Source organism: Schistocerca piceifrons, chromosome 1, assembly GCF_021461385.2.
Source record: "Schistocerca piceifrons isolate TAMUIC-IGC-003096 chromosome 1, iqSchPice1.1, whole genome shotgun sequence".
In the NCBI taxonomy this organism is placed as follows: Eukaryota; Metazoa; Arthropoda; class Insecta; order Orthoptera; family Acrididae; genus Schistocerca; species Schistocerca piceifrons.
This window is the reverse complement of record NC_060138.1, coordinates 1,021,253,728-1,021,270,705: the sequence shown is the minus strand read 5'-3', so window position 1 is coordinate 1,021,270,705 and position 16,978 is coordinate 1,021,253,728. Positions and strand designations below refer to the sequence as shown.

The window sequence follows — 16,978 nt, the reverse complement described above, 5'->3', positions numbered from 1 at the left end:
TGAAAAACCCAGCCCTCTCCATGGATTGAACCCGGGTTCTCCAGGACCGAAAGCTAGTGCTCTACCCATTAAACCACCAAGGCCACAGATGTGAATTTAGACTCAGTAGTGGACGACTGGTAGCTCCCGGCATATGTAACTGCTCTACTTATCGTATGTGCTTGTCACCAATTGGTTCACTCATAGTTCTGCAGATGAAACCAGTCACAAGTAATGAAATGAAACATCATTTGCGATCCAAACTGACTATTTTCATTAGAATGAAATAGATCTCTGCTGTTCCTGACATTAATTTCGAAAATTATCAGCAAAAATATTAGATAGAAAATGTAAACCAACCTGAGGCACACCTGCAGGAAGAGTGTGATGGCCCACGTGATCTCCAGGAAGAACATGATCACCGCACCGATCCTGAAATGAAAGAGACGAAATTTGTGTATCTGAAACTGATCCAACGAAGAGAAATAGGAAAATAATGATAATACTAATAATAATAATAATAAAACAGCCGAAACCTCCTAAGTAAGTCATGAGCTACATAATGAGGCAAAAAAAGCATTTAATTTGCAATCATTAGATTCTGCGAATAGCCTTGGTCACCGTTAGCAAGGCGCTGCAGTCATGGACTGTGCGGCTGGTCCCGGCGGAGGTTCGAGTCCTCCCTCGGGCATGGTTGTGTGTGTTTGTCCTTAGGATAATTTAGGCTAAGTAGTGTGTAAGCTTAGGTAGTGATGACCTTAGCAGTTAAGTCCCTTAAGATTTCACACACATTTGGACATTTTTGAACCGTTAACAAACAGTACAGGTTTGGTTGGTCTCTTTATGACACAGACTGTCACATGTAGTCGGAAAAATGTGTTGTAAGGGGTTCATTATGTATGAAGTTTACTGTTCACTGCCCTACTGGAGCAAATGTAATTTCGATGTATTTCTCACGCGCTGCCTGCGATATAAAAACATCTCTGCTGCAATAGAATCTCAGGTCAGAGCAGTGTCGGCAGTAGTAATAATCGCTCGCTCCTACAGAGCAGTCGCTATAGTTCGTTGTTATGGAGCAGTCGCAATAGCTCGCTGTTACGGAGAAATCGTAGTAGCTCACCGCTACAGTACAGTTGCTAGCCATGGAAGAGCAATAGCAGTCGCCGCTGGTGTAGTGCAGTTCATTGCCATGTAGTGTAAGGAAAAACTATTATTCTTCATCGCCGTGCGCGTACTTAAATTTGTTGTCTGAGATGTTAATATGAATTTGTTCCTATCCTTTTATGATTTGTCAGCACTAAATAAGTCAGACTTGTAATGTTAATTTTTTATGTAATGGTTTGCAGAAATGTTTTCAATAATAAGTTTTTTCTAATAATTCTAATCTCAGAGAAATGTTTTTCAGTAGTAGTAGATAGGCCAGCATTGCCCTAAGCTGTGCCATTTAGGAGCAATATATAGACAGCGTTATCCGGCGACACCATTATGAGGTAAGAATTTTTCAGTTTATTCAGGTTGATTTCACAGGGCCATGACGTAGCGCTGCTTACGTCCAAAATTTATCAGTTTCAATTCTCAGTCAATTTTGTACCCGGAATTTTTTTTATATACGGGAAGGTTACAGTGTGTTGAACTAAACCCCACTACTACACACTTCTCATTATCGATAGAAGGCCATTCCAATTCGATGAGCCGGCCGGAGTGGCCGAGCGGTTCTAGGCGCTACAGTTTGGAACCGCGCGACCACTGCGGTCGCAGGTTCGAATCCTGCCTCGGGCATGGCTGTGTGTAATGTCCTTAGGTTAGTTAGGTTTAAGTAGTTCTAAGTTCTAGGGGACTGATGACCTCAGCAGTTACGTCCCATAGTGCTCAGAGCCATTTGAACCATTTTTGAACCAATTCGATGGCCTACATTCAGCTGTAGGCTTGCCACAAAGGAACCATAAACGTGACAATATTCAGTGGAAATGACTATATACTCTATTGAGTTATTTTTAGCAGTGCATATCTTAAAGAAGAGTTGTACGCCATCTACATTAACATGTCTATAAGAATCAGATCGGCGACTATTTCACTTTCCGTCAGTTCTGATATTTAGACTGTCAACATCAGTGTTTCACTGAACTACAGAGTTTTTCATCAACAACATCCTTAATAAACAGGATTGATAGAGAGCTGGAAGAGTTTACAGAAAACTGTGTTTCATCATGTTTACTTATTCAGTGGAAGAATTTCAAAGAGATTCGGATGGACCTCCAGCACTATGCCTCACGAAAAAGCTTTTCGTGCAGATTCCGCGAGCATGTGTCCAATGGCAATTAAGCTAAACAAATTGACTAGCGTAGAGCACCATTTTATTTCGTTAACAGCTGAATATGTCTAAACAATATTTCTGGCAAATAACAATACGCGTTGTTAAACTTGTAAATACTTTAATAAAGCGATGAGTCGTGGCGACTTCACTTTATTTCTGGCGCCAGCCATGTGTCGGCTTATCGCCTTAGCTTGCCTTGCCGTGGCTTGCTTGGCTTCGTGAAGTTTAAAAGGAGCGTGCTAAGAGGGGTTGGCAGGTCTGGCTGCACATGGGGTCTGGACCCCTCCACCATCCTCCACAACTATAAATCCTTCATCCGCCCTATCCTCTGCTACGCCCATCCCGCCTGGATCTCCGCACCTCCTGCCTTTTACAAATCTCTTCAAATCCTAGAACGCCATGTGCTCCACCTCGCCTATCGTATCCGTCTCCCCTCCCCCACGTGGATCATGTATGACCTCATTCCGTTCCCACACCTCCTCCTTTTCCTCGAACAGATACGGATCCTCTACACCTCCTGTAAACTTGATCCCCCTCACCCACTTTTCTCTCCCATCCTCTCCCACCCCCGTCCATTGGCGCGCCTGTATTCCCACGTCCCACGTCCCACCTGCTCTCCATCTCTCCACTCTCCGTACCCTCGCCCAAGGTGGCTTCCGCCAACTCCCCCTCCCTGATGATGCCCTCATCCCCTCCATCTACCCCTCCTACCAAATTTGATCCGCCCTTCCACCCCCTGTATCTTTTCCCAAAGGCAACATCTCTTCCTTCTCTCCCTCCTCACTCCCACCCTCCCTCCCCTCCCCCCAGCTTCCCCTACCCCATCCCTTCTTTCCTCCCCCTCCCATCTCCTCTGCCACTGGCATCTACCCCCTCCCCCACCTTTTCCCCTTTTGGCAGGTCCCCGGACTCGTACACGTACTGTGAACATTCGCGCGCCGGAGATCATCGCCATAGGTTTTTTGTGTGTGCCATCGTGTTAGTGCTTTAGTGTTTCACCGCCCACGCTCCATCGTTCACGTGTATCATTTCAGTCATCTGTGTTCATGTACCAGTGCTGAACGTTTTCTTATTTTACGACGCCTGTGAACGGCTCCATGTTTTTTACCTAGTGTGTCTACGTTTTTTGTCCATCATTTTGTTTTGTTTTTCTATGTCTTCCTATGTTCCGCTTGTACTATCTGTGACCGAATAGCGGCGTAGTATTGCCGCTGCCGGCCTACCTTGTATAAGGTGTTAAAATAACAAGAAAGAAAAAAAAACGGGTTGGCAGGACGGTTTCCAACTAGGTTGGAGGGAGCTATGAGCTCGTTCGACAGAGGGCAGTACTCTCGTATACAGAGCGTGGTAAGGCTACGGTGGTTGCAGAGAGCAGTCAGCCCTGGACCAGTGCCTCGTGATGACTGGGTGTTGTGTGATGTCCTTAGGTTAGTTAGGTTTAAGTAGTTCCAAGTTCTAGGGGACTGATGACCTAAGATGTTAAGTCCCATAGTGCTCAGAGCCATTTGAACCATTTTTGTGACATCTCGCAGTATCTCCAATCCTCATGCTGCTGTTGCAGACGGCATCCTTTCTAGAGGGTAAGCCGTTTGAAGTTCCGTGCTCCGAAATACCAAGATGCTGGCAGTTATTTTTCTGCTGGAAACGTGGCATGTTGTGATTGCGCTACTTTACTTTCTGGTTCAGTAGTGCCCGAGTTCTGACCTTTCTGTACTGATATGTATATTTAAATCAGTTTGTTGCGCATTTAAAATGAGTTTTCTGTGGTTGTGCCAGGCACTTACCATTTAAAATGTTTTAACGTGAAGCCAGTGAAAAACGCTAAGCTCCTGTAGTTCTGTTATTGATTCCTAAACTATATTCAATCTGGGAGCTGTCAGTACAAACAATGTAAATTTCAAATCTGTGCGCAGCACGATACCGGTATTCAGTGTTACTTAAGTAATCAAACCTCTTAATCGCCCAGTGCTTCTGTAACTTGAGTTGTGTAATTAAACACTAATATGCTGTCCATTTGCACTGTGGTTCTGTAAAAAGGAAAAGTAGAAGCCGACTAGCCATAATTAAATTTCACCTCCTTGTCTGAAAGTTTGTCTGTATGAGGCAAAATAAGGGCTATGTGGGATTTACTGAAAGGACTGGTTCTCGTGATAGGTCAGTTCAATGTTTGCTATCTTAGATTAGTGCTGGGTAAAAGGTTGACGGCTTTACGAGAGTCACAACGCTTGGCTATAAATTTATTGGTTTTTCCTTATAGTGTAGAATGCAACTTGTCCGTCTGTGTGGTGTCCGAATCTGCCTTGCTTGTTGCTGCCGTCTGGCGCTGTCAGTAGGGCCTACGCTCTCTCAAGGCACTGCAGTGGGATGACGCAGCGTTGATCAGAAAGCAACTTCCTTAAGAAAAATTTTTAGTTGTAAATCATGCTATTTTACATAAGAAGAAATGAAGGCTACTGATTCTACTGGGTCCACCAGGCTGCAGTATAGACAAACTAAAATTGCTGTTTGAAGGATTTTGTTTTTTTTTCTGTTTTTGTCTAAGATATGTTGGTTTAAATGCTGTGAAACTGGGTCATCCGTCAAGGCCCTTGACAAGTGATTGGTTGTATCTTTGTGATGAATAACTTTTTTACAGAACTGAGATTTTTGAAACTGTAATTTACCTATTTGTTTACGTTGCAAGGGTGATTTTGTCTTATGTTGAGGCATTCATACATGTTCTAATTTTCTTAAGAATTTACGCTTTTATTTATTGTGTGTTATATGTCACTGGCTAATCGACGTTGTCTCTGAACAATAAATTTAATATATTGGCAGTTTCAGTTTTTCACTTTATTGTTACATTTTATTTAAACAAAATTTACGGGCTAAGAATCGTCCGAACGTACAAGCTGATACCAGTGTGCCGTGTTATTGTGTTGTGGTAAATAGGGGTATTGTTATTCTGTATTCTTAAATGGGACCGGTCCTCCTACTCCCACAGACCCGCAGTCATCTGTTCTATAATCATCCATCAACCGAGATATTGAACAAGTTATTTTTATGAACGACGTAGTTGTGGAGCTTCTTGGCAGTAGGGAATAAACATAGCATACACAACAGCAAACACTCCAAAACTGATAAAAAACAGAGACATATCCCAAAAAGTAGGTATATATCAACTACAGTGTAACACTTGTGAAGGCAGATACATAGGACAAACAGGTAGGACATTTGTTGTCAGATACAAAGAATACATGAGAGCCTGGAAATATGAGGAAAACCACTCCACATCTGCAGAACACCTAAGAGAACACGACCACAAACCAACCACTAGAGAATATATGAAAATAATTAGAATCAACAATAAAAACACCTCCTAACGCTGCAAGAAAATTACCACATACAGGAAACCAAAGCAGAAAGGATAACCCTGTTCAGTGATCAAGTACACATGCCAAGCAATTCATTGTTTACGCTAATAGATAAAATAATAGAATAACGCTCCCAAAGAGGATTAATATAATAATACCATCCAATATAATAATAATACCACCCAACATCTTTACACTCACTCACCCATGAGCCCTCCACAGAACATTGAAACGAAAAGTCAAATCAACTTCACCAAAGCTTTCAAAAACTCGCCAGCTGCTAGCACGTTAATATCAAACACCATACAATTCAAACCGCTAACCCTCCCCCCACCCCTCCAACACAAAAAACACTCTTCAGTTTCTCTCTCTCTCTCTCTCTCTCTCTCTCTCTCTCTCTCTCTCTCTCTCTCCCTCCCTCCCTCCCTCCCTCCCTCCCTCCCATACACACACAACATATAAACACCATGAATAGAAGTTGGTTTTGAACCTATACTTCGTTAGGTTGGCAACAAGTAGTAAACACTCCAAAAAGGAGGAAACGCGTAATGGAATTGCATTGTTTACGTTGTTAAAAGCAGTGTCCGAAGAAATAGTTATGTCGAATGACAAAAGAACAATATAACACAACAAAAAAGAGGGAGAAACATGGTAAACAGTCTGATAAATGTCAGAACTCAAAGTTGCGCTGATACGTCTGTTATAAAGTGGTAGCGCGATCTCCAGACCAGGTGAGAGGAAACGCAGATGATAAAATCTTAAGTAATTACTTTTTTATATAAAAAAGTCTCGACGTGATATGTTTGATAATCAAAACTCTATCGTTATAGATCCCACTGATGATACCTTAGAACAAGAAAAAGGCGAAACGCGTCTCATCATCAACATCATCATCATTTAAGACTGATTATGTCTTTCAGCGTTTAGTCTGGAGCATAGTCCCCCTTATAAAATTCCTCCATGATCCCCTATTCAGTGTTAACATTGGTACCTCTTCTGATGTTAAGCCTATTACTTCAAAATCATTCTTAACCGAATCCAGGTACTTTCTCCTTGGTCTGCCCCGACTCCTCCTACCCTCTACTGCTGAACCCATGAGTCTCTTTGGTGACCTTGCTTCACCCATGCGTGTAACATGACGCCACCATCTACGCCTGTTCGCCCTGACTGCTACATCTATAGAGTTAATTCCCAGTTTTTCTTTGATTTCCTCATTGTGGACACCCTCCTGCCATTGTTCCCATCTACTAGTACCTGCAATCATCCTAGCTACTTTCATATCTGTAACCTCAACCTTATTGATAAGGTAACCTGAATCCACCCAGCTTTCGCTCCCGTACAACAAAGTTGGTCGAAAGATTGAACGGTGCACAGATAACTTAGTCTTGGTACTGACTTCCTTCTTGCAGAAGAGAGTAGATCGTAGCTGAGCACTCACTGCATTAGCTTTGCTACACCTCGCTTCCAGTTCTTTCACTATGTTGCCATCCTGTGAGAATATGCATCCTAAATACTTGAAACTGTCTACCTGTTCTAACTTTGTTCCTCCTATTTGGCACTCAATCCGTTTATATCTCTTTCCCACTGACATTACTTTCGTTTTAGAGATGCTAATCTTCATACCATAGTCCATTTCTGATCTAGCTCTGAAATACTACTTTGCAAACTTTCAAACGAATTTGCCATCACAACTAAGTCATCAGCATATGCGAGACAGCTTATTTTGTGTCCACATATCTTAATCTCACCCAGCCAGTCTATTGTTTTCAACATATGATCCATAAATAATGTGAACAACAGTGGAGACAGGTTGCAGCCTTGTCTTACCCCGAAACTACTCTGAACCATGAACTCAGTTTACCGCCAACTCTAACTGCTGCCTGACTATCCATGTAAAGACCTTTAATTGCTTGCAAAAGTTTGCCTCCCATTCCATAATCTCGTAGAACAGACAATAACTTCCTCCTTGGAACCCGGTTATATGCCTTTTCTAGATCTATAAAGCATTGATACAATTCCTGTTCCACTCATAGCACTTCTCCATTATTTGCCGTAAGCTAAAGATCTGGTCCTGACAACCTCTAAGAGGCCTAAACCCACACTGATTTTCATCCACTTGGTCCTCAACTAATACTCGCACTTTCCTTTCAACAATACCTGAGAAGATTTTGTTATATCCTAGCCAGTAATGCCACCCGAGCCCGCTGCCAAAAGGTTGGCAGCATCAAAGTCCGGACGCCGTCCGCATAAGCAGCGCCAGCGAGACAGGAAATCGCCGCAAGTCTGCGCGCGCCACCGCTGGCTTCTGGGTTCTTAAGCGCTGGAGTCGCGAGCGCTAGGACAGTTCTGGATTCGCCGCTCAGTTGTGTACTCGCCACCGAATTGTGTACTTGCTAGTCAGTTGTGTGTTCATCGCAGCAGAGTTGTTGTTTGTCGTCAGCCGACGCTGACCTAGCCGCTCCGACTCGAACTAGACAGATTTCTGTAGACACGGAGTTCACCACTGTGTTCTGTATCTTCGTTAATAAAGATAAGTACCGACTTTTATTTAATCAGAGTGTTTGGGTTTTCATCTTTCTGTTTACTGTTCCAGCGGACCGGTCGGACCGCTATTAAAAGTGTGGCGGTGACTTCGTAAGCCGTTTCTACAGCGAATTGTTTGTCGCTACGAACACCGCCACAAAACTGGCGACGAGGACTTCCGAACTCGTGTGCAGGGCTGGTTCAACTTGTTTCTTGTTATACTAATTATAGCGATAAAATTTTGGGGGCTGGTTTAATTTGTGTTCACTATGTCTGCCGAATTACAACAGTTGATCTTGTTACAGAGTCAGCAAATACAAAGTCTGGTGGAAGCAATCGCCAAACAAGCGGCTAATCCTCCAACACAAAAGGAACAAGCACAGGCAGCACCACCTTTCCGTGCTTTTGATGCATCAAGAGAAGAATGGCGAGAATATTTCGCGCAGTTACAGGCGCACATGACAGTCTACAAAATCACAGGTACTGAGTGGCAGCTTTATTTCATTTCCACTGCAGGCGTGGAAGTCTATCGACTACTTTGTAAGTTGTTCCCGGAATCCCAGCCAGAAGCTTTAGACTATGACGTTGTTGTTAACAAGCTTGCTGAGTATTTCGAGTCGCGAGTTCATGTGGCAGCAGCCAGATTCAAGTTCTTCAGATTAAAGAAACTGCCACATCAATCTAATAAACAGTGGTTAACAGATTTACGGGGCCTCACCCGTCAGTGCCGATTTAATTGTGTGTGTGTGGAGCTTCCTACAGTGATGTCATGCTACGAGACGCTATTACTAAAAACATTGCAGATTCTCGTATTCGTGCTGCTATCTTAAAGTTGCCTGACCCGTCATTAGAGACTGTGATGAACATCATTGAAGCCCAAGATACTTTTGACTATGCTGAGTGTGAGTTAGATCAGCCATGTATTTCTCAAATTTCCTGTGCTAAGCAAGTTATGTCACGCCCGCGGCCCCACCGGCAGAGTCAGACTGTAAACACTAGCCGGCCGCGTCATGTTAAACACATTCGTCAGCCGCATGTGCAAAATGATAGAGTTAAGTCTTGCCCTAAGTGTGTTCTGGCCCATCCTCGTGAACGTTGCCCGTTAAGAAACGCGGTTTGTCACTTTTGTCAAAGGAAAGGCCACATCCAGACTGTTTGTTTGCGTAAACGCAAGAACAATTCTAGTGCTGCCCAGCCCATGGATATTCATGTTCTTCAAAGCCAGCCCGCCCAAAAGGTCGCGTTTAAAGACTCTTCCACGGTTCGTGTGGGTAATAAACTTGTTCGCAATAAGCCACCCACCCAGCCCTCTGCTATGCGACCCAAGCGTAATTCAAACGTTGTAAAAAGTAATGTACAGACTGCAAGTGAAGCGGGAGTTGTTGTTCCACCCGCCCAACCCACGAGTTGTCGCAAGCAGCCACCACGCGCTAAACGCGCTGATTTTGTGTCTTCCGCCTCCACTGCACCGATCCAGAGACAGTGTAATAAACTATTTGTGAAGCTACGCATCCAGGATAAGACCTTCAATTTTCAATTAGACACTGGTGCGTCTGTGACTCTCATAAATAGTGCTACGTATGCGGCTATCGGCCGCCCTAAACTTTCAGCGGCAAAACATTCTTTGGCTACTTATAGTGGAGAACAAATTCCTGTGTTAGGTGTATGTAGCGTGCCAGCCACATTCCGTGGCAATACCAAAACAGTTTCATTCACAGTGCTGCGCGCTACAGACAGTGTAAACATTTTCGGATTAGACTGTTTTGACTTGTTTGGCCTGTCTATCCAAGACAATGTGTTGCAAATTAATTCTGTTGTTGTTCCTCAAGACAGCATAACCGATTTGTGTAAACGATACAGTGACATATTTAAAGACGAACTAGGTTGTGCTGCGAACTTTGCCGCTCATATTACGTTAAAAGATAATGCTCAGCCTCGATTTTGTCGTGCTCGTCCAGTGCCTCACGCCCTCCGGGCACCTGTAGAAGATGAACTTCGTCGTTGGCAAAACAACGGTGTTATTCAACCCGTTTCAGCGAGCCAGTGGGCTTCTCCCTTAGTTATTATAAAGAAACCGTCTGGCAAGTTACGTTTGTGTGCTGATTTTAAGTCGACAGTTAATCCTCAGACTGTCATTGATTCTTTTCCTTTGCCTAGACCGGACGAGCTGATGGATAAGTTAGGGGAAGCTCGTTTCTTTTCCAAAATTGATCTCCGTGAAGCATATTTGCAATTGCCCCTCGACGAGCAATCACAACAGTATTTTGTCATAAACACGTCGTTGGGGTTGTTCCGTTTTCTGCGTTTGCCTTTTGGTTGTGCGTCAGCTCCAGCTGTTTTTCAGCGTTTTTTGTCATAACTTCTGGCTAATGTGCCATCGTGTTGCAACTATTTAGACGATATTGTTGTGTCCGGTCGGACGCCTGCTGAACATTTCCGTAATTTGGAGTGTTTGTTTAAAGTGTTGTCTCAGGCAGGCCTACGTTGCAACATCGATAAATGTTCATTTTTCCTTACGGAGCTGGAGTCTCTGGGACATGTTATTAATGCTCAAGGCATTCATCCCTCCCAGTCACATTTAGCAGCTATTCGTGATTTGCCCGCCCATCGCAATCTGCATGAATTGCAAGCAGTTCTTGGCAAATTGACATATTATATTAGGTTTATACCTAATGCATCACAGATTGCTGCACCGTTGCATCGTCTCCGCCGTAAGGATGTTCCGTTTGTGTGGTCAGCTGATTGCCAATCAGCCTTTCAGTAACTTAAAGAGGCTTTATTGAATGATCGTTGTCTGGTCCATTACGACCCTAACAAGCCTCTGGTGTTAGCTTGTGATGCCTCTTCTTTCGGCCTCGGTGCTGTGTTGTCTCACCGAGTCGGTAACACCGAACGTCCTATTGCGTTCGCATCTAAATTGCTCAACAAAGCTCAGTGTCATTATAGCCAATTGGACAAGGAAGCGTTGGCTATTGTGTTCGGTGTCACAAAATTCCATCACTACCTCTATGGTAGACCATTCTATTTAGTAACAGATCACAAGCCCCTGACGTCACTGTTTCATCCGTCTAAACCAGTTCCTCAGCGGACAGCTCAGAGACTACAACGTTGGGCTCTTTTGTTATCACAATACCAGTATGAGATACTGTATCGCCCTACAGCTCAGCATGCAAACGCTGACGCGCTTTCTAGATTGCCGATTGCTGCGGATGATGTCTTCGATTCCTCTGACGACTCTTGCCATCAGATTGACGCCGATGAGCATCAATCCCTCCAGGATTTTCCGATTGATTATCGTCAGGTGGCACGTGAGACAGCTACGGATCCTCATCTGAGTTTACTATTACGTTTTGTTCAACGTGGTTGGCCGTCCAAGGCAAAGGACATATCGGATCCTGTGGTTCGTCGCTATTATCCGCAACGTCATCTGTTGTCTGTTTCGCACGGAGTTTTGCTGTTACGCACCGAGAATGACCAGCTTCGTGTAGTGGTTCCCCAAGTGCTCCAATCCAAGGTCCTCGACTTGTTGCATCAAGGTCATTGGGGAGTGGTCCGCACCAAGCAGCTTGCCCGCCGTCATTGCACATGGATCGGCATTGATAAGCAGATTACGCAGATGTCTACAGATTGTTCGACGTGTGCCGAACACCAAGCTGCTCCGCCTCAACGCTATTTTGAGTGGGCACGCCCTGCCGGTCCCTGGCAGCGAGTACATATTGATTTCGCTGGTCCATATTGGAATTCTCGTTGGCTCATCGTGATAGATGCATTTAGTAATTTTCCGTTTGTTGTGCCCATGCAGTCTACAACGTCTGCACAAACTATACAGGCGTTGACTTCAATTTTTGTATTGAGGGTCTTCCAGAAGTTTTAGTGTCTGACAATGGTCCACAATTTACCTCTGCTGAATTTGAAAGTTTTTGTTCTGCCAATGGCATTCGCCATGTTCTTACTCCGCCGTTCCACCCTCAATCGAATGGTGCAGCGGAACGTTTTGTACGCACATTCAAGGATCATATGGACCGCCTTCGTGCTACGCACTCTCGTCAGCAGGCCCTCATCACGTTCCTGTCGTCGTACCGGACCACGCCACGCGACGGCCCTTCGCCTGCGGAGCTTCTCCACGGCCGTCGTCATCGCACCCTACTACGGTTGTTGCACCCCCCGGATCGACCCGCCGCTTCTGAGCATCGCACGCATTTTCAGCGCAACGACGCCGTTTTTTTCAGAGTTTATCACGGTCGCCGTCGTTGGGAACGTGGTACCGTGATAAGTGTCCAGGGTCGCGGTTTTTATACTGTTCAAGGTGCTACTGGGGTGCACAGGAGGCATCAGAACCAGTTGCGCCGCGCTGGCCGCCCGGATTCTGCCGCTCGTTCTTTGTCCACAGATTTGGTCCGCGGCGGGTTCCAGCCGCGCCTTCCGACTTCGCTGCCGCCCCCAGGGCAGCAGCAGCAGCAGACGTCGCCGCTACCACGCCGACAGCCCGTCCCGTTGATGCCTCCCGCGCAGCTTCATCCGGGAGCGCCCCAGGTGGTCGCTCCGGCGCCTGCGGTCCCTCTTCAGTCGCCACCGCCTTCGGAGCTGATGGACGTCGACCCCTCAGCCGGGCCGCCTTCCCAAGCGGTGGCTGTGCAGCCTGTCCTGCAGCCGCTTTCCTTGGGCACCCCCAAGGAGTCTGACACCGCAGCGCCTTGTCCGGCGCCCACTCAGCAGCCGTCGACGCAGCGTCAGGAGACGCTGCCTCTCTTCGTGGGTCCCGACGCCCCGTCGCGTCCAGTACCAGCAGCTGCGCCCGTGGTCACAGGCGTGCACCCTGACCTCGGTTTTCAGTCGGTGTTTCCCGAGGCCCCGCGCAGCCAATGCTGGGGTGCGGACCGGGGACTACCACCGACAGCAGTCTCCGCCCCGGTCTCTTCTGCTACGCCTGCGGCCGGACCCCTCCCCCGCCGTCGACGCTCGCCACGTCATTATTCAACGACGGTGCGGCGATTTGGGGGGGAGGAGTGTTATATCCTAGCCAGTAATGCCACCCGAGCCCGCTGCCAAAAGGTTGGCAGCATCAAAGTCCAGACGCCGTCCGCATAAGCAGCGCCAGCGAGACAGGAAATCGCCGCAAGTCTGCGCGCGCCACCGCTGGCTTCTGGCTTCTTAAGCGCTGGAGTCGCGAGCGCTAGGACAGTTCTGGATTCGCCGCTCAGTTGTATACTCGCCACCGAATTGTGTACTTGCTAGTCAGTTGTGTGTTCATCGCAGCGGAGTTGTTGTTTGTCGTCAGCCGACGCTGACCTAGCCGCTCCGACTCGAACTAGACAGATTTCTGTAGACACGGAGTTCACCACTGTGTTCTGTATCTTCTAATAAAGATAAGTACCGACTTTTATTTAATCAGGGTGTTTGGGTTTTCATCTTTCTGTTTACTGTTCCAGCGGACCGGTCGGCCCGCTATTAAAAGTGTGGCGGTGACTTCGTAAGCCGTTTCTACTGCGAATTGTTTGTCGCTACGAACACCGCCACAAAAGATTTTACCCACAACGCTGATTAAAGAGATACCTCTGTAGTTGTTACAGTCTTTTCTGTTTCCATGTTTAAAAATTGATGTGATTACTGCTTTTGTCAAGTCTGATGGAACCTGTCCCGACTCCCAGGCCATTTCAATTACCCTGTGTAGCCATTTAAGACCTGACATTCCACTGTATTTGATGAGTTCCGACTTAATTTCATCCACCCCAGCTGCTTTATTGCACTGCAATCTATTGACCATTTTCTCCACTTCCCCAAATGTGATCCTATTTCCATCATCATTCCTATCCCATTCTACATCGAAATCTGAAACATTACTGATCGTATTTTCACCTACACTGAGTAACTCTTCAAAATATTCCCTCCATCTGCCCAAGGAATCCACAGGATTCACCAGCACTTTTCCTGACCTGTCCAAAATACTTGTCATTTCCTTCTTACCTCCCTTTCGAAGACTGCTAATTACACTCCAGAATGGTTTTCCAGCAGCTTGACCCAAAGTCGAAACGCGTCTGCGAAAAATAAATTAAGTGACAGTAGAGAAAAGGTGTTTTATCTGCGTCTGCGAAAAATAAATTAAGTGACAGTAGAGAAAAGCTGTTTTATTTACAAAACAAAGTGAATCGTTTTTATCGACTTAAGTACGGAATGCTAAAAATTGGATAAAGTTCTCGTCGACGGTATCTAAGAATCTGTAAAAACCGCTGACGACACAACGACGAAGAATCAAATCGAAACACACACCCCCGCCTCCCGTCCACACACACACACACACTGCTCTTATTCCTTCTGCCGTCAAAAATTTCTAAATTTACTTCCAGCTTTAAAATATGTCTTTGTGCTGCATTTTATGCATTCACGTTGCGACTGTATATTTTTTTTAATTTCTTTATTCCGGCATCAATGTTTTTTTTTTCAGAAATACTTTAAAAACTGTTTTGTTGTCAATCTATTTTCATTCATATGTCCAAAAAGTTTGTTTGGTTTTAGTTATTTTTCTGTTTTTTTTTTTTTCTGCACTTTGATATACATACATGTACATAGATACAGAACCATCGTTCTAAAATCGAAACAGGTGGACAAACAGAAATTTAACGAAGATGGGAGAGAGGGAGGCTATGTTATTAACATCAAAGCCATTTTGTAAGCTGCGATATATCAAAGAGATACAATACCACACGAGAAAAGGACTGGTTCTTTCCATCTGAGCGTAACTTCATTCATTCTCGAGTTATGACTGATGTCTCTTCCTTAGAGGTGTCATGAAAGCTGATGACGTTAAAATAACCAGATCACAGTGATATTGTCCTGATAACAGGAAAGAGGAGAATCCGTGTTATCGGATTTCAACCAGCGTCAGCAAGACAGAGATCACCCGTTACTCGCTGTGCGGTGTGCGGGCTTTCAAATAACTACGCACCCTCCGATTCAACGTCGAAATATTAAACATTTTCGCTGGTTTCACTGTCTAGGGGCTGGGATACGTAGTTGATGCATTACAGGCCAAATACTGCTGAGTCTGCAGTATACGATAAGAATACACACATGAATCGATTGGTCGAAGTTCCCATCACTCGGCAATTGTTTATAAGTGAAAGATTGCAATTAAATAAAATTTGCAGGTACTATCTTAACGACTTTAAATAATGAGTACGATAATAGAAGTACTTCTGAGAAGGTGGTATATTTCTGCAAAACACTAATTGGTGTCGATGGTCCAGCAATTAAATAAAATATAAGTTGAATAACAGGGAAACAATAGATTCCTACTGCACGTAATTAGCTATGAACAGCAACATAGCTCGCGAGATATTCACTTCTAAACGCACACTACGTCTTCACTGTAGAATCCACGGAAATCTCACACGTGCACAAGTCGGCATTCTGAAGTATTTCTATCTGCCGCGCTCAAACCAAACCGCTTCACTCTCCAAGTCCTTCCCGTGACTGTGCGTCCGTCGCGTCCAGCACTTCTCGTGTCCTGTGCGACTGTCCCTCGCACCGCACTCTCCCGAACTTCCCCGTGTCCTCTCCGGAAACTCGCTTCCATCCAGTCTCCCCATTCACGAGCGCTGTGATTGGCTAGAGCGCTCGCGCCTTGTCTTCATGCCAACGCACAGTCACAAACATATCGAAACACATTCGAAATTCCGGATTTACATTTAAATGACTTGAAATTAAATAAATATTCCTACAGCTGGACCATAAACACACTCTAACATACTTTATTAAATACATAAACAATTAAATAAACATATATCAAAAGAAAAGAAACAAAAGGTAGGCCAGGAACCTAATGTCTCTGTGTTTTCTAAAACACAGTAAATATTTAACCAATTTCTTCATGAATAGTATATATCGCATATAAACAAAGACATAGATGAATAAATTTATTTATAAGCATGCTGCTACCGTTTTATCGTGTAACTGTGGAGTACTTATGGCCTGACGCGATCGACAGTAATCGGCCACTTTGACCTCCAATAACTCTTGTACTATTCAAATTACATGCCTGTAATTCATACCAATTTCGGTTTACACTAATAGCTTTCTAAAGACAAATGGATCGACGAAATCGGATGAAGCGTTTTGATTTTGGAAATTTGTTGCTGGATGTTAGTTACATAATTTACCTTCAGATATTAAACTTTAAACTAATAGATACATTGAAAATCTGATTACACCATCAGAATCGTCGTGCAAATAATAGTAATGTACATGTTTCTTTTTGAGATATCATGATCCATCTGGCTACTATTAATTTCTATACGAACTGTGAGATGTCTGCCATTAAGGTTTCGCAAGTTCCGCCATCTTTGGCACTCCCCGCGTGTCTCTTCACGGCCGCCTGTATTAGAGGCCGGAGTCGTCAAGCTGACAACGACGTAGCCTGTGACGTCAGTAGGCCGGCTAGCGTGACCAGCTAGGCCGAGACTAAAGTTTAGATTTCGTCGAATGGAGAAGACGTGTCAGATATAAATACGCAATCACTTTTTTTTGTAGAGTTGGCCCCTATAAATAAGACAGTAACCTAGAAAAGCTAATTTGTCGCAGTATTACGCCGACTTTATGTCGGAATTACGCATTTTATTCTCGTTTCCTTGCAACGATGAACTTTTCAATAACTCACATGTTCTTCATATTATGACGTTTCTTACCCGAGATCTGGATATACAAGTTCAGCAAACAATTTTGTGAGTTGCCTACTAACATTATTTGCAGACTTGCAATTATTTCAGTCTGTTATTTGGAATGTATTATGATATTCCTTCCTATATAAATGACA

At 44.6% G+C, this 16,978-nt stretch overlaps 1 protein-coding gene across 1 annotated transcript in view; it reads right to left on the bottom strand.

Moving 5' to 3' along the window:
- Positions 1–16,978, bottom strand: part of LOC124795882 — a 507,389-nt gene that overhangs the window by 86,095 nt on the left and 404,316 nt on the right. The window contains exon 3 of the mRNA XM_047259966.1: positions 340–411. Within this exon, the coding sequence (XP_047115922.1) occupies positions 340–411 (72 nt within the window). The remainder of the gene's footprint in view (positions 1–339; positions 412–16,978) is intronic.